General features: G+C 48.4%; 2 protein-coding genes across 2 annotated transcripts in view; one reads left to right on the forward strand and one right to left on the reverse strand.

The window, feature by feature from the left end:
- Nucleotides 1–973: 973 nt before the first annotated feature.
- Nucleotides 974–14,429, reverse strand: LOC311530628 (uncharacterized protein). Its single transcript, XM_084647458.1, has 3 exons — nucleotides 14,328–14,429; nucleotides 10,389–10,502; nucleotides 974–10,046 (listed from the first exon to the last, which is right to left on the reverse strand). Exons 2-3 carry the CDS (start codon nucleotides 10,408–10,410, stop codon nucleotides 9,019–9,021), a joined length of 1,050 nt encoding a protein of 349 aa, XP_084503584.1. The 5' UTR covers nucleotides 10,411–10,502; nucleotides 14,328–14,429; the 3' UTR covers nucleotides 974–9,018.
- A 326-nt stretch (nucleotides 14,430–14,755) lies between these two features.
- LOC311530554 (uncharacterized protein) overlaps nucleotides 14,756–23,106 on the forward strand; it is a 37,486-nt gene continuing 29,135 nt past the window's right edge. The window contains exons 1-2 of the mRNA XM_084647316.1: nucleotides 14,756–14,880; nucleotides 16,094–16,180. The gene's annotated coding sequence lies outside the window, so the exon portion shown is untranslated. The remainder of the gene's footprint in view (nucleotides 14,881–16,093; nucleotides 16,181–23,106) is intronic.

Genomic DNA, 23,106 nt, shown 5'->3' on the forward strand with positions numbered 1-23,106 from the left:
TCTTTTCCGAGCTGAAAAGTCCCAGTCTCATTAATCTCTCCTCGTATGGAAGCTGTTCCATACCCTTAATCATTTTTGTTGCTCTTATCTGAACATTTTCCAATTCCAATATATCTTTTTTCAGAGGGGGTGACCACATCTGCATGCAGTATTCAAGATGTGGGCGTACCCTGGATTTATAGAGAGGCAATATCATATTTGCTGTCTTATTATCTATCCCCTTCTTAATGATTTCCAACTTTCTGTTTGCTTTTTTGATGGCTGCTGCGCATTGTGTGGATATGTTCAGAGAACTATCCACAATGACTCCAACATCTCTTTCTTGAGTGGTAACAGCTAATTTGGACCCCATCATTTTGTTTTTGTGTAGGTGGGATTATGTTTTCCAATGTGTGTTACTTTTCTTTTACTTTCCTCTATCAGTTTTGGAGCCTTAATACAAGAACTAATAACTTTAATGGGTAAATAAAATTCATGCTGAATATTTGCTCAATATCATTGTCCTTACAACATCACACCAATCACCCTCAAACACTCACATACTTTTTAATTTTAATTATATTACCATTTGGAAAATTATACTCAAGCAAATATATGCAGTCTTAATTTGTATCTCATTTCTCATCAAAAAGTTATGAAGTCTAAAGTAGTTGAGTTTCCCCTCAAACATTCTTCTGAAACATGGAATAACTAACAAACTAGAGAAGAAATTCATTGTGGCACTAGCTTAAAAAAAAAGGAAAAGCCAAAAAGCTTTTAAAGTGATCATTGGAAAGAAAAGATTACAATAGATTGGCGAACATGGATTTCCTATCAGCTGTAATACATCTGAAGGTGTATTTCCAGTAGATAAAATATTATCACCCTTTTCCAATGGCAACCTGTTTTCTTTTCCAATTATGTTATTCAATAATAAGAAATAAAGTCTTAACATTGTAATCTATTTAAACAATGCATTTGATATTTCTCCAGCACAAATGAAAACACACTCTAGTTCAAGGTACTAAAGATGTAAGGATTCAAAACATAAAAATGAACTTAAAAATTGATCTTGCATTTACTGAGCTTAAAGCCTGTTTTAACCTCTGGAAAATGTTCAGTTTTATAAGGTAATATAGAAATCCTGAGTATGTATCTACAGTGACCCAACCGGATGATTCTTAACTGTTCCTAATGAAAATATAATATGACACTAAATCTTAGATGTTATTAAGAAAAAAAAATTCCCAGGGTACAAAGACTAATCCTAGAAAGAAAACATTTTGTTTGCTGAGTGAGAAGCAGAGGTATGGCCAGTATCTTCCTCTGATTTCCATCAGGAGCAACTGAAACGTCTAAGGGAAGCACTGACTGTTACACTGAAAATAAAAGTGAGCAGTTTTGTGCGGGAGGCTTACGAAGAAGGAACCCCCCCTCCCCTTAATGGTGCTCCTGCGGTTTATGCAGAGTCACTTTCCTGCCCAGCCCCAGTCCCAGCCCTTTCCCCCAGGTCTCTCCCCTCACCGGCAGGCTACGACTCAGGGGCTGGTGTTGGCAGAGCCCGGGGCTGCCCCAGGGGAAAGTTCCCACCTGGGCTGGACACAGAGGAAGCGTTAATGAAGGTCTGTCCCTGAAACAGCTGCCCTGGGGGGGAGCTCAGATCTCAATGGAGGACACAGCAGCATCTGAGCCAGGAAACTCAACCCCCAATATCCTGAGCACGAGCAGCCTCCTCAGCCTTAGCAATAATTAACAAAGAGCCCTAGTGACTAGGATGACCACAAAGCAACTGTGAAAAAAACGGGACGGGGTGGGGGGTAATAGGTACCTATATAAGAAAAAGTCCCAAAAAACGGGCCAGCTGGTCACCCTACTAGTGACAGCAATGAATGAACTGAATGCAGCTGAGAAACAATCTCAGCTGTGTTAACAGCTGCACAGCAGCATCTCTATGGCCACTAAAGGGCTCTGGTTAGTGCCAAGGGATCAGCAGAGCATCTGCTCAGCTTTATTTGCTGCTGCTTCTTTTGTGATGTATGAACCCCGCCCAGGCTGAGCCGGAGCCTGCAGGTGAGGGGAGAGACCCGGGAGAAAGGGCTGGGGCTGGGCTGGGAAGTGACTCTACACCAGCGGCCCCTCCTCTCCAGGGGCGTTGGAACAATTTGTACAGTCAGGGTGCTGAGAGCCATTGAACCAAACTGTCAACCCTGGATATAACGACAGGTTTCAGAGTAGCAGCCGTGTTAGTCTGTATCCGCAAAAAGAAAAGGAGGACTTGTGGCACCTTAGAGACTAACACATTTATTTGAGCGTAAGCTTTCATGAGCTACAGCTCACTTCATCGGATGCATGTAGTGAAAAATACAGTGGGGAGATTTTATATACACAGAGAACATGAAACAATGGGTTTTATAATAGCTCACCTTGCCTGATCACTCTCGTTACAGTGTGTATGGTAACACCCATTGTTTCATGTTCTCTGTGTATATAAAATCGCAGAGCTGCTGCCCTCACTGACGCCCCGGGGCTCTGCTCCCCTGAGCGCCTGCAAGAACTGATCCAGCTCCAGGAGGAGAGAGGACCCAGTCTCCCAGCTCAAGAGGAGAGAGACAGGGAGTTAGGGAAATAACAGGGAGAGGAGAAGAGTGGGTGACACAGGGGAGAGGGGGGCATTTATTCTTAATTTAAGAATCCTGCTCTGGGGAGTGCAGTGGTCTTCCAGGCCAAAGGACTGGGTGAGGCAAGGTCATGCATTAATGAACAGTGCAGAATCTGTTCCTGTCGCTAGACTGCATTAATGCATATGTACCAGGGGGCAGAAGTACCACTGCCCTCTGCTGCCCCATCCCAGCTATGAGTGCTTGCCTGAGCAACCTTAATAACATTCTTTAGTGGTGTGTGTAGGTAATACTGATATCAATGCTCTGATATTGCTGCTCTTTACAATGATTTAATCCGGAGATAGCCTCTCCATCTCTAGTGCGTCTCTCCAAGAATCAAATGTTACTGTAATAGCCATCAGATATTTTCCCTTTTCTCAGTTATTGAATTTTTATATAAAAATCCCCACCCAGATTTCAATCCTTTTCTATTTATTAATATTTTCACAAAACATTTGCACATTTTTCTATCTAAATATCCCATGTTGATGTAAAATAGCAAATGTTGTCCTTGTAATTAACAAACATTAATGTAACACTGGGTTTTGTCATAAACCCTCCATCTTCAGCCCAACAACCTGGAGAGACAATCAGGACCAGTGCTTTCCACTGAGTCCCCACGTTCCCTACCTCAGAGCTCTTTCCCCACAGCCAGCTAATATGCACTAAGGCATATCTGGGGCCTGCAAAGCCAGCCACGGAGGCAGCAGGCAGCCCAACATTTGTATTTACAGGGCTACTGTTAACAATCCCCTGCTCCTGTTCTGGGGATCTGCAGTGGATGGGTTCCAGGGTTGGGGAAATAAAGCACCAAAGAGACTTCCCAGGAACCTGCCAACTCTATTAAGGGCCATTTTTGCTCATTATCCAACATCGACAACTCCGGGAGTTTGACAAACTAAATTCTACTTTATTAATTAAAACCAGGAAATAAAAGCAAAACTTCCCCCACTGCCTAGGAACCAGCAACAGGCCAGCTTTTTAAAGCTGGTAGAAAAGTGCAGGCGCTCCATGAGAGATGTTGAGATCCAGTCATAAAAATCAACGCTCTGAGTGCAGGAAATGCAGAGAGCTTGGGTTCAGGGGAGCCAGTGAACAGGGTGCATTTTACAGAAGTATCCCGGCTGAGACTTCTATTCCTGTGGGGATGTCTCTGGTGTGTGTGTGTGTGGTGGGGGGGGGAAGTGGGGCAGAGAGTCAGACTTAGATCTACAGAGGTATTTAGGCTCCTAACCTGCAGATTTAGATGCCTAAATCCCATTTTTAGAAGCCGCTGCAATCCACAAAACCCCTATTCAACTGCTGCCCAACCCTGTAGGTGCCTAAACTCACTCGGCACCGAGCTTTTTGCTGTACAAGTTCCCTCTGGGCATGCACACTGCTGCCGCTGCTCTCTGTGTGTCCAGGCGCCTCAGCCCCAGAGCGATGCGTGAGCTTGGGAGAGACAGGCATGCGCCTGCAGGGAGCAATCAAGAAGATGCTGTCCCTTTAGCCCAGTGGTTAGGGCACTCACCTAGGAGACAGAGGTTCAAGTCCCCCTTCTATCTAGTGAGGAGAAGAGATCGGCTACTGCTCAGGTGAGAGCTCTAACCACCAGGCTATGGGATATTCTGATGAGGGGGGGAGGTCGTCTCCTACGGAAGTTGTTCCACTTTAATTCAATCAATGAGGCCAAAGAAAACGTGAGAATTGCTCTATAGTCTAGTGGTGGCAGATCACTGATCAGATCCCTTCTTCTCGTCAGGCAGAGAAAAGACTGGAACCAGGAGGCCTCCCACAACCCAAGTCAGTACCCTAATCATGGAGCTAAAAAGTTTTAAACAAGGGCCTTCCTCCCCCTCCTCCTGGGCTGTTTTGGAGCCTTTGCGCATGGAGAAACCGCAGGGGCACAGTGGGGTGTCCCCAGTAACCATTGTTAACTAAATCTATCCAAACAGGAAAGGCCCAGTTACACACACACTGCTGCTCCAAGTGGTTTCTGACTGCTCCTAAAGCATAGAACACTGTGAGCGCCACTCGAGGGCTCACAAACCATTTAAAGGAATCACCTACAGTATATTCTCCTCCTCCCTTAACATAATATTATAGAAAAGTTACAAAATGTATTCTCACTCCTGCTATCACTCGATATACAACATGCTACAAATTCAGTCTGAGGGGTGGTTTATGACTTCCTTGTCTAGATGACGTTTCACAGGCAACACGACAGCCTCTGGAACAGTGCCTGTGTTTTCTGGTGGGAGGAGGTATTGTTTCATATTCTCTGTGTATATATAAAGCCTGCTGCAGTTTCCACGATATGCATCTGAGGAAGTGAGCTGTAACTCACGAAAGCTCATGCTCTAATAAATTGGTTAGTCTCTAAGGTGCCACAAGTACTCCTTTTCTTTTTGCGAATACAGACGAACACGGCTGTTACTCTGAAACCTGTGTTTTCTGGAGAGCTGTATCAGCAACACCTTCCTGCTGTGTAATGTTAGGGTCACTTGTAGTAGAAACTGGGACGTGAGACTCACTGGTGCTATCACGAGTCTGTGGCTGCGGCTGTATCATAGGTGGGCTATTTTCAACAGGCATCACTGGGGTAGGACATCCTGGGGAATGTGTGCTAAAAACCTGGTGCTGATATCTTCTCCATGACCTGTTTGGTGCCACTTCTACCCACTAGACAGTGCGCTGGTCAGTGACTTCAGGCTTCCATAAATTATCTCTGTAGTCTCTTACTAAGACACTTTTTCACACATGAAAACTGCGCAATCCAGGATGACTTTTTGCCCCCAGTTGATCAGACGGTATCTTATAAATGTCCCTCGGGCTTTAACAAGTCCAGTCCAGACATTAAATGATGTCTCATCAGCAACATCACTCAAGTTTGATTTGTTGCAGTACTTATTGCATTTCTATAGGCCAAGGGAAAATTCACAGTCTTGTGTTGTAAGTTACCTTTATCCAGAGGCATAACACAAATCACTTGCTTGAATGGCTGGATAAACCATTCCGGTAATCCCTGTGTGGCAAGATGGTGAAACGCTGATGTGATATGTCTGATACTATTTATCTGACATACACTTTAAACTCTTTGGATATGAATTAGGGGTATGGAACAGCTGCCGTATGAGGAAAGAATAAGACTGGGACATTTCAGCTTGGAAAAGAGACAACTAAGGGGGGATCTGATAGAGGTCTATAAAATCATGACTGGATGTGGAGAAAGTAAATAAGGAAGTGTTATTTACACCTTCTCTTAACACAAGAATTAGGGGTCACCAAATAAAATTAATAGGCAGCAGGTTTAAAAGAAACAAAAGGCAGTATTTTTTCACACAATGCACAGTCAACCTGTGGAACTCCTTGCCAGAGGATGTTGTGAAGGCCAAGACTATAACGGGGTCAAAAAAGAACTAGGTAAGTTCTTGAAGGTCAGGTCCATTAATGGCTATTAGCCAGAATGGTCAGGAATGATGTCCCTAGCCTCTGTTTTCCAGAAGCTGGGAATGGGTGACAGGGGACGACTCACTTGATCACCTGTTCTGTTCATTCCCTCTGGGGCACCTGGCATTGGCCACTATCAGAGGACAGGATACTGGGTTAGATGGACCTTTGGTCTGACCCAGTATGGCCGTTCTTATGTTCTTTAATTGGTTCTATTGTCACTTACAATCTGCTCAGGACCTTCTGTCCTCGACAACTATAACAGTCTTAAAATTTCTACCATCTGAGCCGAACAAACTGAATTCAAACAGAATATTTCCAGCCACTTAGAATGGGCATCTATTGCTACCAAAAACATATCTCCCAAGTAGCCCAGCACAGTCTCTGTGGATTCACTGTCACACAGTAGTGGACTATTCCCAAGGATCATGTTCAATAGTGTGTTATGTTTCGCTTACAAGGTTTGCATTGTTTTGCCATTTACAGTAAAAGCTATGTTATCCGGCATGTTGGGAGAATGGGGGTGCTGGTTAATCAAAACTTCCCGTGAACTAAGTGTTATACTTACCAATGGAATGCCAATTTTCAAAGAATTAGAATACAATAAAATGAATAAAGTATAAAAGAGTATACAGATAGTACTGCACTGCAGAGTGCTTGGTTTTTTGAAGCACTTAGGTGTATACAGGGAAAGTTTTCTATACAGAAGGTTATCTTATGACACTACATATCACTATGAGCAGTGCAATGCATACACCCAGATCACTAAAAATACACTGAACACTAAAGCTATACTGAACATAATTTAATCTTTCCTTGATGATTCAGAAGGCACTTCAGGATCTTGCAGTGCCTCACGGTCAGCATTATCAACATCAATTATCACTGTAGATGTGGAAGGTGTAGGAGATTGGGCTGAATCTGTAATGACCCTATGACACACCCTGTAAGCTGCTTTTTTGAATAAATTCCTGATATCTGCTTGCTGACTTGTCTTCTGCCTCTTTTGCATAAAAGTAGAGTGCAGGATGTGCAATTGCATAACCTCCTGGGCAGTAAACTAGTCCCGGTTACTAGACTGAAGATTTCTATTGGGAGAGATCAGAAATACCGGTTAATAGAGCTTTGCAGTTGATAAAGTGCCAGATAACAAAGCTTTTACTGTATGTATCAATCCCCGGCCACTACACAAAACTCCTAGCAAGGATTTGCATTGGTAGGCCTTGCCAGATGACCTAGATCTTTATAGTGTTTCCACCATCTCAGCAATGGTTATTTTTTGGTGGGTTTAACAGGCGCCACCTGTCTTTCATCAGTTATGTTATTAGAAATTATAGATTGTTCCAGTCTCTCGCTACAGGTGTGCTATCAAACAAATCCATTTCCCCCAAACAGCCACATATTTTTGACTTAAAAAAAAAACAAAACAACTCTCTAAATGAGCAGTTAACTTACAGTCCCAGCAAGTTTTCTCTGAAAACATCCACTCAGTGCACAGCGGCAGTCAAAAAAGCTGACAGAATATTGGGAATCATTAGGAAAGGGATAGATAACAAGACAGAAAATATCATTTTGCCTCTATATAAATCCATGGTACAACCACATCTTGAATACTGTGTGCAGATGTGGTTGCTCCATCTCAAAAAAGATATATTGGAACTGGAAAAGGTTCAGAAAAGGGCAACAAAAATGATTAGGGGTATGGAACAGCTTCCGTATGAGAAGAGATTAATAAGACTGTGATTTTTCAGCCTGGAAAAGAGACGACTAACGGGTGATAAGATAGAGATCTATAAAATCATGACTGGTGTGGGGAAAGAAAATAAGGAAGTGTTACTTATTCCGTCTCATGACACAAGAACTAGGGGTCACCAAATTAAATTAATAGGAAGCAGGTTTAAAACAAACAAAAGGAAGTATTTCTTCACACAAGGCACAGTCAAACTGTGGAACTCTTTGCCAGGGGATATTCTGAAGGCCAAGACTATAACAGGGTTAAAAAAAGAACTAGATAAGTTCTTGGAGGATAGGTCCATCAATGGCTATTAGCCAGGATGGGCAGGGATGGTATCCCTAGCCTCTGTTTGCCAGAAGCTGAATGGGTGACAAGGGATGGATCACTTGATGACTACATGTTCTGTTCATTATCCCTGAAGCACCTGGAATTGGCCACTGTGGGAAGACAGGATACTAGGCTAGATGAACCATTGGTCTGACCCAGTATGGCTGTTCTTAAGTGCAGTCACTGTCTATTTCACTCTATTCCTGGATTAGGATCCCATCCTTTCTACAGCTGTTATGTCTTTTGCTCTTTACGTAACATACGTAATGTGGAGAAACTACACAAGCACAGTGGAGTCCAAATAGCTGTGTTTTGTACATATATTCAACATGCAAGACCTCGGTACATACCTATACCACTGTTCTGGTCTTGAAGACAGTGAGGGTCAGCAAAGGCCCTCACATACAATTTAACGGAACACTTCCCAATCCCTTTACACTATACTGGGTTTACACAGGAAGAACAGAGCTGGAGGAGGACCTAAGACCAAGGCAGGAGGAAGAACCCTCAACCCCAGAAGGTGGCTCCCATCTGGTATCTTTAAGACTCTTTTGGGGGTGGTATTTGGTTACATGATGGAGACAGAGCCTAACCCACAGTTTACCCAGGGGTATCTGGGCGTATGCCCACCAGTGTGCGGAGATGGGGCCAAGAATGCAGAGATGCTCCACCTAAATCCCTGGCAAGCGGAGGAGCTCTGAGCTTTCACAGGGGTGGTATTGAGACCAGAGTGTATAGGCAGTATCCAGAATTGTAGAGGCTGGCAGAGGGGCTGCAGAGCTAGGCAGAATCCGCACCGGCCAGATGATTTGGATTGGTCTTGCCTGGTTAAACCAACACCCAAGATGGCAACTGACAAATGTAAGTTATCTACATTGGTCAGCCCTAATAGCCTCTAGTGTGGAGTCTCTGATGTGTTACGAGATTTGAGCTGGTACTAAAAAATTTTCCACATTCGCTGCATCGATACGGTTTTTCTCCTGTGTGGATTCTCTGGTGTTTAATCTGATTTGACCTTTGGCTGAAGCTCTTCTCGCAACTGGGGCATTTATAAGGCTTTTCTCCTGTATGGACTCTCTGATGCCTAATCAGAGCTGAGCTTTGCGTGTAGCTTCTCCCACAGTGCAGGCATTTATACGGCCTCTCTCCTGTGTGCAGTCTCTGGTGTCGGGTAAGGTCTGAGTTTACACCGAAGCTTTTTCCGCACTCGGGGCATATATGGGATTGCTCGCCCGTGTGCAGTCTCTGGTGCCTAATGAGGGCGGTGCTCACAGTGAAGCTTTTTGTGCATTCGGGGCACTTGTAGGGTTTTTCTGCCATGTGGGTTCTCCGATGCTTAACCAGGGCTGAGCTCTGGATGTAGCTTTTCCCGCACTCGGGACACCGATAGGGTCGCTCTCCCGTGTGGATCCTCTGGTGTATAGTGAGCTGCGAGCTCACGATGAAGTTTTTTCCACAGTCGGGGCACGTGTAAGGTTTCTCCCCCGTGTGGAGTCTCCGGTGTGCAATGAGGTTGGAGCTCACGTTGAAGCTTTCCCCGCAGTCGAAGCATTTGTAGGGCCTCTCCCCGGTGTGGATCCTCCAATGGGTGATAAGGTTGGAGCTCCGTTTGAAGCTCTTCCCGCACTCCGTACACGTGTGTCTTCTCTCCCCCTCTGGGTTGCTCAGCTGGGCTGGCGTTTCCTTGAGGCCCTTGCAACCTCCCACACCATTGTTGGATTTGCCACCTTTCTCCGATGGATGATTTCCCTGCTGCCTCTTTGGCCTGTGCTCAATCCCACAGCCTTCTCCCCGCTCGGGGTACTGGGAGACATGCCCTTCAGCTCTTCCTGATAATGTCCCATGTGGTTCTGCTTGCTCAGGACCATCCTGCTGAGGATTTCTCTCCTGCTTCTCACTCACCGTCCCATCACCTGCCGGGATAGAGAATCCAGACATGAGTCCTTCCCTTCACTGGGGAGAAAGGAAGGCTCAGAAAGGGAATAGCAAATTGGGGGGGTTGGGGAAATGAAACACAGTAATCACTGGGGTGGTTGAGAAAAAAAGGAACCTGATTTAGACACTAGAAAGAGAGGTCAGTGGGGAGCTATTGCTAGATGTCAGTCAGGATCGGTGGAAGCCATGAGTGACGTCTGCCATGAGGGTATGGCACATGCTGGGCGTAAGAGATGGTGGGGCAGAACTGGGAGAGCTCACGAGGTCTTTGAGCGAATCTCAGCTGATGGTTCCCTACATCCACTTCACTGGTTCCCCACCTGTGCAGGTACCTCTCAACATCTCCCTCTCTGCAGAGCCCTGAAGATCCGGGACCCACAGCTCTTCCCCTCTTTCCAGCCGGACGATCACATCAGATTTGGGAAGGAGAAATCCTGCCCAGGGAGTGAAATCAGGCAAGATCAGGATGCATTATATATTTGTAGAATATCAGTCACAAAGAACATTCCCTGATTTTAACCAGCCCCCATGCTGTGTGTGTGACATGTGAATGTAGGAGAATGTGGTCACTGACCCCCACCCCCATGGGAGAGGCAGATGTCTGTATGGAGAGATATTGCACCTCAGTAGGAGTTTCTGGGGGACATGCTAACTCAGACCCAGCTCTGATATTAAGTCCCTGCCTGTTTCTAAACCTGCAGAGGCCAGGGCCCACCCCACAGATGGAGCTAGTCCCAGGAAGGGAGGGGAATTGGGGTTCTGTGTGAGACAGTGAATACAGACAGCTGAAGATGAAGCTTCTGCCCCCATGTAAATTATGGGGGGTGGATATGAAGTAGGATCTCCCTTAGGTTTCTGACTCCCCTGTCCCATGGGAAAAGGTATAGAGCTGAAAGTCTCTCTCTCACCAGACCAGGGGACTACGGGCCCAATCCCCTACAGCCTAGGATACCAGGAAAGGACCTGAGCAGAAGCCAAATTGGGCACATCGCAGACCCTACAGCTTCTAACAATCAATACTCCTGGGGGAATTCTGCACCAAAAAAAAAAAAAAAAAAAATTCTGCACACAATGCAAAATTCTGCATATTTTATTTGTCAAAATAACACAATATAATCATGCCAGTTACAAATATTTTGGTAATTTATTTCAAAATATCTGTCAGTAAGTATGTCTGTAACAATGCAGATCCAAAAAAGAAAAAAAAAGATTCTGGTAATTTTTTTTTTGTACAAATAGATTCCTTATGAGGCATATTAATACAGAACTTAGTGTAATTCATTTAAATTGAAATGAACTGTATTTCCTGCACCTGTCAGAAGTAGTGCAAAGGTTTAGGGGAGTCAAGGGTAACGGAAGAGCTGAGGGAGAGGGAAGGAGCCTAGGAGTGAACCTGGAGGGTGTTGGGTGTGGGTATGTGTTTTTTCTTTGCTGGGGGGGAGGGGGATTGTTAGGGTGTTTGGAAGCCTCCCCCATGCAGCCCCTGGCTGACCCCAGGCACGTCTGCCCCATCCCTGCACGTCTCATCCCTATGGGTCTCTGCAGTCCCCCTCCCCTGTCCCCAGACTCAACACCGTCACCCCACTCCTGAGCCCATGCTCCAGTCTGTCCCATTCTGAACCCCAGTCTGTGATCCCCCAGCAGCCCTGGGTGCCCCTCTCTGTCCTGAGCTGGATGCGGGGGCAGGGGGCTGTGATAAACTCTACTCCTGGGAGAATTCTGCTGCACTGGGCAGAGAATTTGGTATTTTCCCGCATAAACTAAATTTGTTCTGGCACCACAATGGCCTCTGGTGGGTAAAAGGCAGAACTGCAGCATTTCTGAGGCAAAAACGTTTTTTATGCGGGCAAACACAAACGCTCCCCATTGCTAGCTGCTGGATGTGAGGGGATAGGGCAGCTCCCCTGGGCCTCACAGCTGGGTGGCCCCTTCATATTTCATAGTAGCCTCTGGCTACTGGGCTCAAGCTTCCACACGGAGAGGCTAGCAAGTTTCCCAGTTTCTCTCCAGGGGTTTGTTTACTGTTCCATAAATTGGGGGAATTCTGCCCCCTTGCAATGGGCCCGTTCCTATAAACCAGGACCCAGATCCAACAAGTCCCAGCAGGTTTCTCTCACACCCTGTCCCCCTCTCTTTCTCCTCTGTGTATTTTCTGCCCTGGTCCCTTCAGGACAGGTCCCTGAGAAATCCCCTACCTGAATTGGCTTCACCACAGCCATTCCTTTACCCAGCCCCTCGGGAGAATGGGACAATCTGGAGCGAAACGTGGATGTTATTCTGCAGCCTGTCCGGGCAAGAGGAGTGATTGGGATAATTGCAGAAGGAGTTTTAGTCCATTTCAGACCCCAATTCTCAACAGGCTCTTTCCCTGCAGAGAGACTCTGCCTGGCTGGGAAATCACTTGGTCACTTTATTACACCCCAGATCCAGACTCTCCCAAAGACATTTTTAAACCCTCCGCATAGCAAAGGGAAATTTCACTGCCCAAAAAAACTTTGTTAACACAGAGCTAAGGTGACTGACCCACCTCATGTGCTTCCAGACCATTGAATCAACTCTGTGTAAACCTCTGAAAACCAGGAATTAAAGATTTCTGGTCCACATTAGCCCTGGCAATGTTTTCATACTGGGGACGTTTACCCATCCCTGTGGAACTCTATGGGAACCCCATGGCTTATCACTAGGGCCCTACTAAATTCACGGCCATGAAAAACGTGTCATGGACCATGAAATTTGGTCTTCCCCCATGAAATCGGGTCTTTTGTGTGCTTCTACCCAGATTTCATGAGGGGCGGGGGAGGGAAGATCAGTGTTTCTCACTTTGGGGGTCTTGACCCAAAAGAGAGTTGCAGGGGGGTCCGCAAGGTTATTTTTTGCAGGGTTCATGGTATTGTCACCTTTATTTCTGCTCTGCCTTCAGAACTGGGCAGCTGGAGAGCTGCGGCTATTGGTCGGGCACCCAGCTCCGAAGCCGCCTCACCAGCAGCAGTGCAGAAGTAAGGGTAGCAGTACTGCAACCCCCGCCCCCCCCCCCACAATAACCTTGTGACCTCCCCACAACTCCTTTTTGGGTCAGGACTCCTACAATTACAACACTGTGAAATTTCAGATTTATATAGCTGATATCATGAAATTTACGATTTTTAAAATCCTATGACCGTGAAATTGACCAAAATGGACCCTGAATTTGGTAGGGCCCTACTGATCACTGGAAGCAGTAGCTGGCTCGGGTGTGTGTGGGGGGGCAACAGGACAGAAATGGTGTCAGATGTGTAAATAAGGAATAAACCCCCACACACACTCTCTCTCACCGCTCCATGTTATTGCCCTAACTGCACAGAGATGGCTAAATCTGCCATATTTCAAGTTGTCTCTCCCACACATCTTCTTTTCCCTGCATCTCGGTCTTATTTTTCACCCCCTCCCTGACAACTCCTCTGACAAAACAGGATAGCCCACTGAGGCTTATTCATGGTCCCCCTGAAGCGGCTCTCTCCTGCAGTTTGGCTCTTGGTGCAGACAACCCCAAAATTGTGAGCCAAACCCTCAAAATCATGACATTTGCTAAAAATAAAAATTAAAAAAATTGCAGATTCTGTTTGTGGGCATTCAGGCTTTTGGGTTTCACTCAAGTCATCAAGCTTTTCTGTGCAACCATGAAGGCTAGCAGCTGAGTTTTAATGACAGCAGAGAGTCACACCCTAATGCCTGGACTAGAAGGGCAGTGTTTGCCCTGAGATCTCCCAGACACAGTTTAGAAAGGCAGCAGATCAGTCTCCAAAAAGTGGGAGAAACACTGGACCAGACCAGTGGCTCTCAGCCTTTCCAGATGACTGTCCCCCTTTCAGGAGGTTGGTTTGTCTTGCATGCCCCCAAATTTCACCTCACTTAAAAATGACTTACTTACAAAATCAGACATAAAAATACAAAAGTGTCACCACACACTAGTACTGAAAAATTGCTTCCTTTCTCATTTTGTCTGTATGAAGTTTTAGCTTGTACCGACTTCACTAGGCTTTTTATGTAGCCTGCTGTAAAACTAGGCAAATAGCTAGGGGAGTTGATCTACCCCCTGGAAGACCTCTGCGTACCCCCAGGAATACCATGTGCCCCTGGTTGAGAACACTGGACTGGACTAGAGGACCTGGGGCTTTAAGAAAAGCATAAAATAACAAGAGACTGGGACTGCCAGATCTGAGGCTGTGCAAAGTCACTTCCCTGCCCGGCCCCAGCCCTTTCCCCCAGGTCTCTCCCCTCACCTGAAGGCTCCGGCTCCGGGGATGGTGTCGGCAGAGCCCGGGGCTGCCCCAGGGGCTGGTTCCAAGCACCGGAGAAAGTCCCACCTGGGCTGGGCACAGAGGGGAGTTAATGCAGGTCTCCCCCTGCACAGACCCCGCTGAAGCAGCTGCTCAGCCCGGGCTCCCAGGTCACAACAGAGGTAGCAGCATCTTCCACGAGGCTTTAGCACTAACTCAGATGTAGGATCCGCCTGGGCTCCGATTCCTCTTCCTTTTCCCCCAGCAGCTCCTGCCTCCCTCTCTCCCCTCCCAGCATCAGCGGCTAGAGCCCAGCTGGTTTAGCCCCTTCCTGTGCCCTTCAATACCAAGTCGGGTAGCAACACTCACAGGGACTTTCTCAGGCTGGAAGGAGCCTTGTTCCCACACAGCTGTGAATAGAACCCAGGTGTCCGGACTCCCTGCCCATCCCCCCCGGCCTGAGAGCTTCCCAGCCTGGGGCGGTTTTGGTTTGGTTTTCACTACAGCTGGATCCACACACACCTTTGGAGAGGCCCCAGGCACCTACCAATCCCCGGCAAGGAGACCCCCCCCCCCCCATGTCCCACTGCAAAACCTTCCCCTGAGCCCTGGCAGTTCAAACCCGGCGGCTGCTGCATGCAAGGCGCCGCTCCCCGGGCCCCAGCGCTGGGAGGAAGCGGAGCAGGGCCAATGCTGCCCGCGGTGCTAGGAGCCCATCCTCCGGAGCCTGCTGCAGCCCTGGGGGCAGCTGGGGAGCACGGCGGGGACCCCCTGGAGGCAGCTGGGGGAGCGGATCTCCAAGGGGGTTGTGCGGAGCTGGAGGATGCTCGGGTGCTGTTGTGGGAGGAGGGTGTTCAGAAGTGGGGGGTTGGAGCTAGGAGGTGCGAGGAGGGTGCTTATCGCTGGGGTGTGGGGGGAGTTGGAGCTGGAGGGTTAGGGGGTGTCACTGGGGGAGGTTGGGAGCTGGTTGTTGGGGGCACTGTTTGTAACTGGGGTGTGTGGGACATGCTGGTGGGGGGCGGGAGCTGGGTGTGGAGATGGCATGGCGGGGATGTTTGGAGCTGGGATGTTTCAGATTAGGGGGTGCTGGTGGTTAGGGTTGCCACCTCTCCGGTACAAACCCCAGAACATCTGGGATGATGCTGAGCCCTCATCTGGGGAAAATCTGGGCAGGTGGCAAGCCTGGTGTTTGAGGGGACTGGAGCTTTGTGGGGTTGTGTGAGGGGGAGATATTTGGATGTTGGATTTGTGCTGGACACTGATTCTAACTGGGGGGGGGGGTTGAGGTCTGATAGTGGGGGGACCAGGGAGCTGGTATGTGGGAGTTGATTTATGGGGCAGTGGTTGGAGCTGGGGTGTTGATTGGTGGCTGTGTTTAGAACTGGTCTGCGGAGAGATGTTTGGAGCTGGGGCGAGTTGCGGGGGTGGGAAGGGGTTTGGAATTAAGGCGGTTTGCGGGGAGGGATGATTGGAGCTGGTGGTTTGGGGCTGCACTCACACACACCCCCTCCCTTGAGCTGCCATTGTTTTTCTCTGGCCCATGGCCTTGCCCCTCTGACATCTGCCTCACTGTAGCTGCCAAACCCACAAGCCTGAGGGCCTCCTCCTGCCCTGGGATCTGTGTGAGCGAGTGCCAGGGATGGTGTACCAGCATCTGCAGGGCAGGACTGGGCCCTGAAATCTGGCAGTTGGGTGGCCATTGGCAGCAGTTTGTAAAAAAGCACCTTCTTTCTCCCCTCCCCTCCCCCTCCCCTCTCCCTTTCTTCCAGGAGATGTCACAAGCGTGTCTGGCCTGTCTGAGGAAAAAGAGAGAAGACGACAAAGCTTATAGGGAGAGAAAAAGCAAAGAGCCACTGGTAGGTACAGCCTCCCACTCAAGTTTACCTGGGATTGGTTTGCCCAGAGCAACATGGCAAATGCAGGGCCTGTCCTGCCAGCCTCAGCCAAGAATCCCTCCTCATTGGAGCCGAGGGAGGAGGGCAGGGTTGGGCACATGTTGGGTAACGTGATGACCGCCGGGTGTGAGAGGCTGCTATGCAGGAGAGGATCTGCCAGTGTATTGGCGTGGAGAGACCCAGTCCAAGGGCTGCTGTGATATTACAGTGGCTGGGGTTTCTCTATAGCAGCGGTTCTCAATCAGGGGTAAGTGTACCCCTGGGGGTACACAGAGGTCTTCCAGGGGGTACATCAACTCATCTAGATATTTGCCTAATTTTACAACACGCTACATAAAAAACACTAGTGAAGTCAGTACAAACTAAAATTTCATACCGACAATGACTTGTTTATACTGCTCTATATGCTGTACATGGCAATGTACGTACAATATTTATATTCCAATCGATTTATTTTGTAATTATATTGTAACAACAACCACAGCAATTTTTCAGTAACAGTGTGGCTGTGACACTTTTGTATTTTTATGTCTGATTTTGTAAGCAAGTCATTTTTAAGTGCGGTGAAACTTGGGGGTATGCAAGAAAGGGGTACAGTAGTCTGGAAAAGTTGAGAGCACCCAGGGCAGTGATGGAGAGAGAGAGAGAGAATGTGGGCTGCCTGGCAAGTTTGACTCGGTGCAAGCTGACAAGGTTAGCAAGGTGCCATGCTACTCTCCTTGTTTGCTGTCAAGCTTGGAGCTGGGGCGAACCTTTATATCTCTACGAACTCTGTCCATGTGCCAAGATCATCGGGCGTATTGTTTTCAGGGCTGCGGTAGACTGCCGCATGTCCTTCTGCCCCTCGCATGAGGGGTTCTTCTGGCTTTTCCTTCGTCTCCAATAAGTCACATTAGACAGAAAGTCTATGGCCGCCCCTTTGTTCAGGAAACTGTTTCCCTTCACCCACTTCTGGGCCACATGCTTGGGCCCCTTTTGCCAGGGCGGATCTTAAATATATTATTTCCTTTGGTGAGTGATATTTTTCCCTCCCTCCCCAATAATTTGTACTCAAAAAATCAGATATTCTCTCTCACAAGAACTGATCATCTAGCCGGCCCCATCTCTTCCTGCACCCCGTTCTGTGATGCTGGGCTCCTGGAAAATACAGGTTCGGAGGGAACTCTACCAAATTGTGGTGGCCAATTTATGTGCCTTTTGCAGTAGATAGTGCAGATCTTCATGCTATGATTGTCCTTGCTTTCCTTATGGGCTTTGACTCGCAGCTGAAATAGTTAACAGTGTGGCCATCTAATGTGTCGACCTTGGAGTCTGTGGTCAACATGCCATTTGGGATGAATGGAGCAGTTCATGCATCTCAGAGCTCCTGTGTCGGGCACTGATAATCGCACCAGTTAAATTTCTTTCACCTTTTTTCTTTGCCATCGTTGTTCCAGGGGCTGGTGACCTTCGAGAAGGTGGTTGTGTACCTCACTGAGGGGCAGAGGGCTCTGCTGGACCCCAGTCAGAGAGCCCTCTATAGGGATGTCATGCAGGAGAATTAGGGGACAGTGACCTCACTATGTAAGGATGCCTGTCCCCTCTGTGACTAGCTGCTGTGGAGTCTCTGGAGTGCCAGCATCTGCTTCTGCTTGGGGTTCTTTCCTGGTCCTCAGGGTTTAAGTGAAAATGTGGGGAGTCACATTTTCCCATCCTCTCCTCCAGGCCCCGAAGGATCTCTCCTTTCTTCCGCCCCTCTCCTGGGTTTGTGGGAGCCCCCCTCTCTTTTCCTTGCTGCATCCCATCATGTCATGACAATGAAACGTAGCAACACCCCGTAATATCAGGATCTGTGATGACAGGCACCCAAATCAGTGACTTCTCCCTATCTACTCTGATCTTCTTTTAACTGCTGTTGGTCCCTTAGATTTAAGGGCAGGGGAGTATCAACCCTTTATTCCCCAGAACCCTTGTGAGAGAAACTCACTCCCACACCCTCTTCCCAGGAAATTCAGAAACTTTGCATCCCTCCCCCAAGGAGGCAGAAGGGCTGTACAGAACTTTGCATTCACACAGACTCCCTGGTCCCTTCCTGCCTGGACTTCACCCTATCCATAGAGAGGCTTTGGAGGTTTAGAACCAGACAAAGGGCTCAGCACCAAGACTGTGTCAGCCCATGTCTGAAGATTCCTGAATCCCCTACAAGAGGAACAACACTCGCCCTTACACATGCAAACGTTTCTCACCCCGAGTATTACCACCTTCCCATGTATTCCTCCTCCCTCCCCACCCCCAATACAGAAGGAGGCTGAATCAAAATAATAGAGCGTTCTACATAGGGCATATTATCAGGAGATATACTTCCCCCTGATCATGCATATTTTCTTTCCGCTGAGCAGGGCGTCTGATTTCTAAGCCCAACATGATCTCCCAGCTGGAGCGAGGGGAAGACCCATGCATCCCAGACCTCCAGAGCTCAGAGAAAAGGGAGAGTCCAGGGGGTACCTGTACAGGTGAGGAATTGGTTAAAATGACCCATTGACAAAGGAAGTAAAAAGTTGGGATTCCCACAAAGGCCTCCTGAGCTCCCCCCAGTTCTGCCTCATCTCACCCAGGTCAGAGCTGTCCCCAGCCGGTGTTGTATCCTCACGTCAGACGTTACTCATGGCTTCCTGCCCCGGCTGACTGACACCTGGCCTTAGCTCCCTTCCTCCTGAGTGTTCAGATGGATGCAGAGGCAGAACTGGTCCTCTCCTCTCTTGTAGGTGAACAGTTGGTTTTGTTTTGAGGTATGCCCTTCTCTGAGATCCCCTGCCTCCCCGGCACATGGAATGACTCGCATTTGGGGTTTCTCTCTGTCCCTGCAAGTGACTTGACGGTGGCTGAGAACAAGGAGGAGAATTCTCAGCAGGAAGGCCCTGAGCCAGGGGAGCCTTATGGGACAGTGTCAATAAAATCAGACGGGAATGTGTCCCTAAACCTGGAACAGGGGGAATTGCATGGGATGCCATCAGTAAAAACCGAAGGGAACTTTTCACAGAGTTGTGAGCAGGGAAAAGTCTGTGAACCTCAGTGTGGATCAGAAAGGCTGCAAGAACACCAGCTGGGGATGAGTCAGGATAAATCCACTCATGATGTGGGCGGTTTGGAGGAACTCAACAAAAACATAACCCAGCCGAGCAGCCTGGTGGGAGAGAGACCCCACCCGTGCGCTGAGTGTGGGAAAAGCTTTAGTTGCAACTCACGCCTTATCAGGCACCGGAGGATGCAGACAGGGGAAAAACCCTATAGCTGCGCTGACTGCAGGAAAAGCTTCAGCCACGGTTCCGCTCTCGTCCAGAACCGGAGAACCCACGCGGGCGAGAGGCCTTACAAGTGCCCCGACTGCGAGAAAAGTTTCTGCAGCAGCTTGGCGCTCGCCAGCCATCGCAGGCTGCACATGGGAGAGGAAACCCTACGCCTGCTCCACGTGCGGGAAGAGCTTTAGCTGCAGCTCGTCCCTCTTGACGCACCGACGAGTCCACACAGGCAAGAGACCCTCTCCCTGCCTGGGCTGCGGGAAGAGCTTCCGGCAGAGATCCAACCTGGTTGTGCATCAGATACTCCACTGTGTGAATAGACCTTACAAATAAACAAACGCCCGTCCCATCCCCAGAGCTTTTGCAGTTCTCAGGAATGCCAGGGGGCATTCGGTCACCGGCTGCCTGTCTCTGGGGTCAGGAGACAGCAGTAGCCTACTCCAGCCTGATTGGTACTGCTCTCTGACTCGGCAGGCGGAGGAACAGAGACCCCGTTCGGCTCCGCCTTCTTGCTGCAGCCCCAGCTTCTAAGTCCTTTGCTTCATGGCAGGGGAGGAACAAGATCATCCCAGGCACAAAAGGCAGATGGGAGGGACTCCCCTCCCTTCTCTATCCATGGAGAGGGATACTCCAGCCATGTCTCACTCCAGAGACCTGTGCCTAGCTTCACCCAGCATCTGGGCTGTGATCACCACTCTGGTTTCCTCAAATAGTCGTCGTTGACCAAGGGCTTGTCTACATAGGGAAAGAGACTGGAACAGCTATTGCCAAATGATTTTGGAAGTAGATTAAACTAAACCACAAAAAGTCACTCTTGATATGGTATAAAAGCATCCGCACAGGGAATTATTGTAGAATAGCTCTTGTGCTTTACATCCATACCCTAGCTTATTTGGAATAACTTCCCTGCGTAGACAAGGCCTTAGAAAGTTGCTTCTAAGTTTCCCTGTCACAGGTGATCAATCTGGTTGAGGGAAAAAGTGACAATGAACACAGCCAAAGAGAATACATTTCAAAAGTCACAGGCTTGTTCACTGAAGTGGTTCTGCACTATTCTGCCAGGGATGAGATCCTCAACCTGGGGGGCATTTAGCCCTTTGGGGAATAATGCAAAAGAGGTGCATTATAAGGGGCGCTAATTGCCTAACGGAGAGGGCACTGGCCTGGGCCGAGGGTTCAATTCGTAGAATCACAGAACCATAGGATTAGAAGTGTCCACAAAAATCATCTTGTCTAACCCCGTGCCAAGATGCAGGGTTTGTTGTGTCTAAACCATCCAAGATGGGTGGCTCTCTAGCCTCCTTTCGAAAACCTCCAGTGAAGAAGCTGGCCTGTGGTTCCCTTGAGGTCCTTGCGAGTTCCCTGACTATCAATGGATTTTACCCACTTTCTCTTCTGGCTGGTTTCCCTGCTGCCCCTCTGGCCTGTGCTGTCTCTCACAACTTTTTCACTGCTCATGACTCCTGGACACATGCCATTTGGATCTTTGCAACAATACCCCATGTAGGTCCACATGCTCAGCATCCTTCTGCTGAGGATTCTGTTCCTCATTCTCACTCACCATCCCACCATCTGTGCAGGCACCTCTCAGGATCTCTTGTTCCTCTGAGCCCTGGAGGTCTGGGACCCATGGATCGCCCCCTTGTTCCAGCTGGGAGATCACATCAGGTTTAGAAACTGGAAACTCCAGCGAGGTCACAGTCTCATAGTTCTCCAGAGACGTCATGCAGTAGAGAGCTCTCTGAGCAGGGTCCAGCAGAGCCCACTCTTCCTTCATAAAATACACAGCCACCTCCTCAAAGGTCACTGGCCCCTGCAGTCTCCAGCCTGGGGGGAGGGATAGCTCAGTGGTTTGAGCCTTGGCCTGCTAACCCAGGGTTGGGAGCTCAATCCTTGAGGGGGCCATTTAGGGATCTGGGCCAAAAATTGGGGATTGGCCCTGCTTTGAGCAGAGGGTTGGACTAGATGACCTCCTGAGGTCCCTTCCAATCCTGGTATTCTATGAAGCTTCCACAACCTCCTGAGGCATCTGTTCAATGGGCCTATTGTTCTTAGAGTTAGGAAGTTTTTCCTGAGATTTAATCTAAATCTGCTATGCTGTAGCTTGAACTCCTCTGTGGCAAGAGAGAGCAATGGTTCTCCATCTTTTTTATGGCAGCCTTTGAAGACTGCTGTCAGGTCCCCTCCTTAATCTCCTCTTTTCCAAACTAAACATACCCAGTTCCTTCAGCCTTTGTTCAGATCAGGGCCGGCTCTACAGTTTTTGCCAGGCCAAGCAGTGAAAAAAACTGCCGCCGCTGATGGCAAAAGGGAGAAGCTGCCGCTGAATTGCCGCCATGGCCCCTTTTGCACTGCTGCCCCACGCAGCTGCTTGGAACGCTGGTGCCTGGAGCGGGCCCTGGCTCCGATGGCTGCATTCCATCCCTTTGATCATCTTTGTCGCTTGCCTCTGGATCCTTTCCAGTTTCTCCACATCTTTTCTATACACTGGTGACCAAAATTTGGCACAGCACTCCAGCTGAGGCCTAACCAGAGCCAAATAGAGTGGTACTATCACCTCCTGCGACTTGCATGCTATGCCTCTGTTAATGCAACCTAAAGTTGCATTTGCTCTTTTTGCAACAGCATCGCGTTGCTGACTCACATTGAGGCTCTGATCCAACATAACTCCCAGGTCTTTCTCAGCAGTGCTGCTGCCAAGCCAGTTAGCCCCCGTTCTGTATCTGTGCCTATGGTGCTTCTTCGTAAGTGCAGGACTTTACATTTGCCTTTCTTGAATTTTGTTTTGTGGGCTATAGCCCAGTTCTCCTATTTATCAAGATCCCTCTGAACTTTAGCTCTATTCTCCAAAATGTGTCATCTGCAAATTTGATCAGCACGCTCTCTAGTCCTACATCCAGGTCGTTAATGAAGATGTTAAACAACACTGTACACGGAACAGATCCCTATGGAACCCCACTCGAGACCTTCCTCCAATCTGACATCATTCAATTAATAATTACCCTTTGTCTGCAGTTGTTTAACCAATTACATATCCACTTAATGGTAGTTCTGCCAAGCCAGCATTTCTCCAGCTTACTTATCAAAGTGTGCAGAGGGACTGTGTCAGAAGCCTTGCTGAAGTCCAGGTAAATTATGTCCACCACATTCCTGCATCCACCAAACCAGTTACTCTGTCAAAAAAGGAAATCAAGCTGGTTTGGCATGATTTGTTCTTAGTAAATCCATGCTGGCTCCTTGTGATTACCCCTTCATCCTCCAGGTATTTGCAAATTGAATGTTATACATTGCTCTATTACAGGGGTGGCCAAACTTACTGACCCTCCAAGACGCATATGACAATCCTCAGAAGTTCAAGAGCCAGGGCGTGACTGCCGAGGCTCGGGGCTTCAGCCTTGCAGGTAGGGGGATCTCAGTCCTCAGCCCTATGGGAGATGCCTGCCAGGGCTCAGGGCTGAAGCCCTGCTCCTGCTGAAGTTCCAAGCCCTAGCAGGTGTGCCCTGTGGGACTGAAGTCCCGAGACCTTCCTTCCTGCTGGACAGAATCCTGAAGTGACGCATGGGGAGGGGGGCACACAGGGTCACGTGCCCCCCCCAGATTTTTGCCAGG

Source organism: Lepidochelys olivacea (assembly GCF_965140295.1).
Source record: "Lepidochelys olivacea isolate rLepOli2 genome assembly, chromosome: 14".
NCBI classification, from domain to species: Eukaryota; Metazoa; Chordata; order Testudines; family Cheloniidae; genus Lepidochelys; species Lepidochelys olivacea.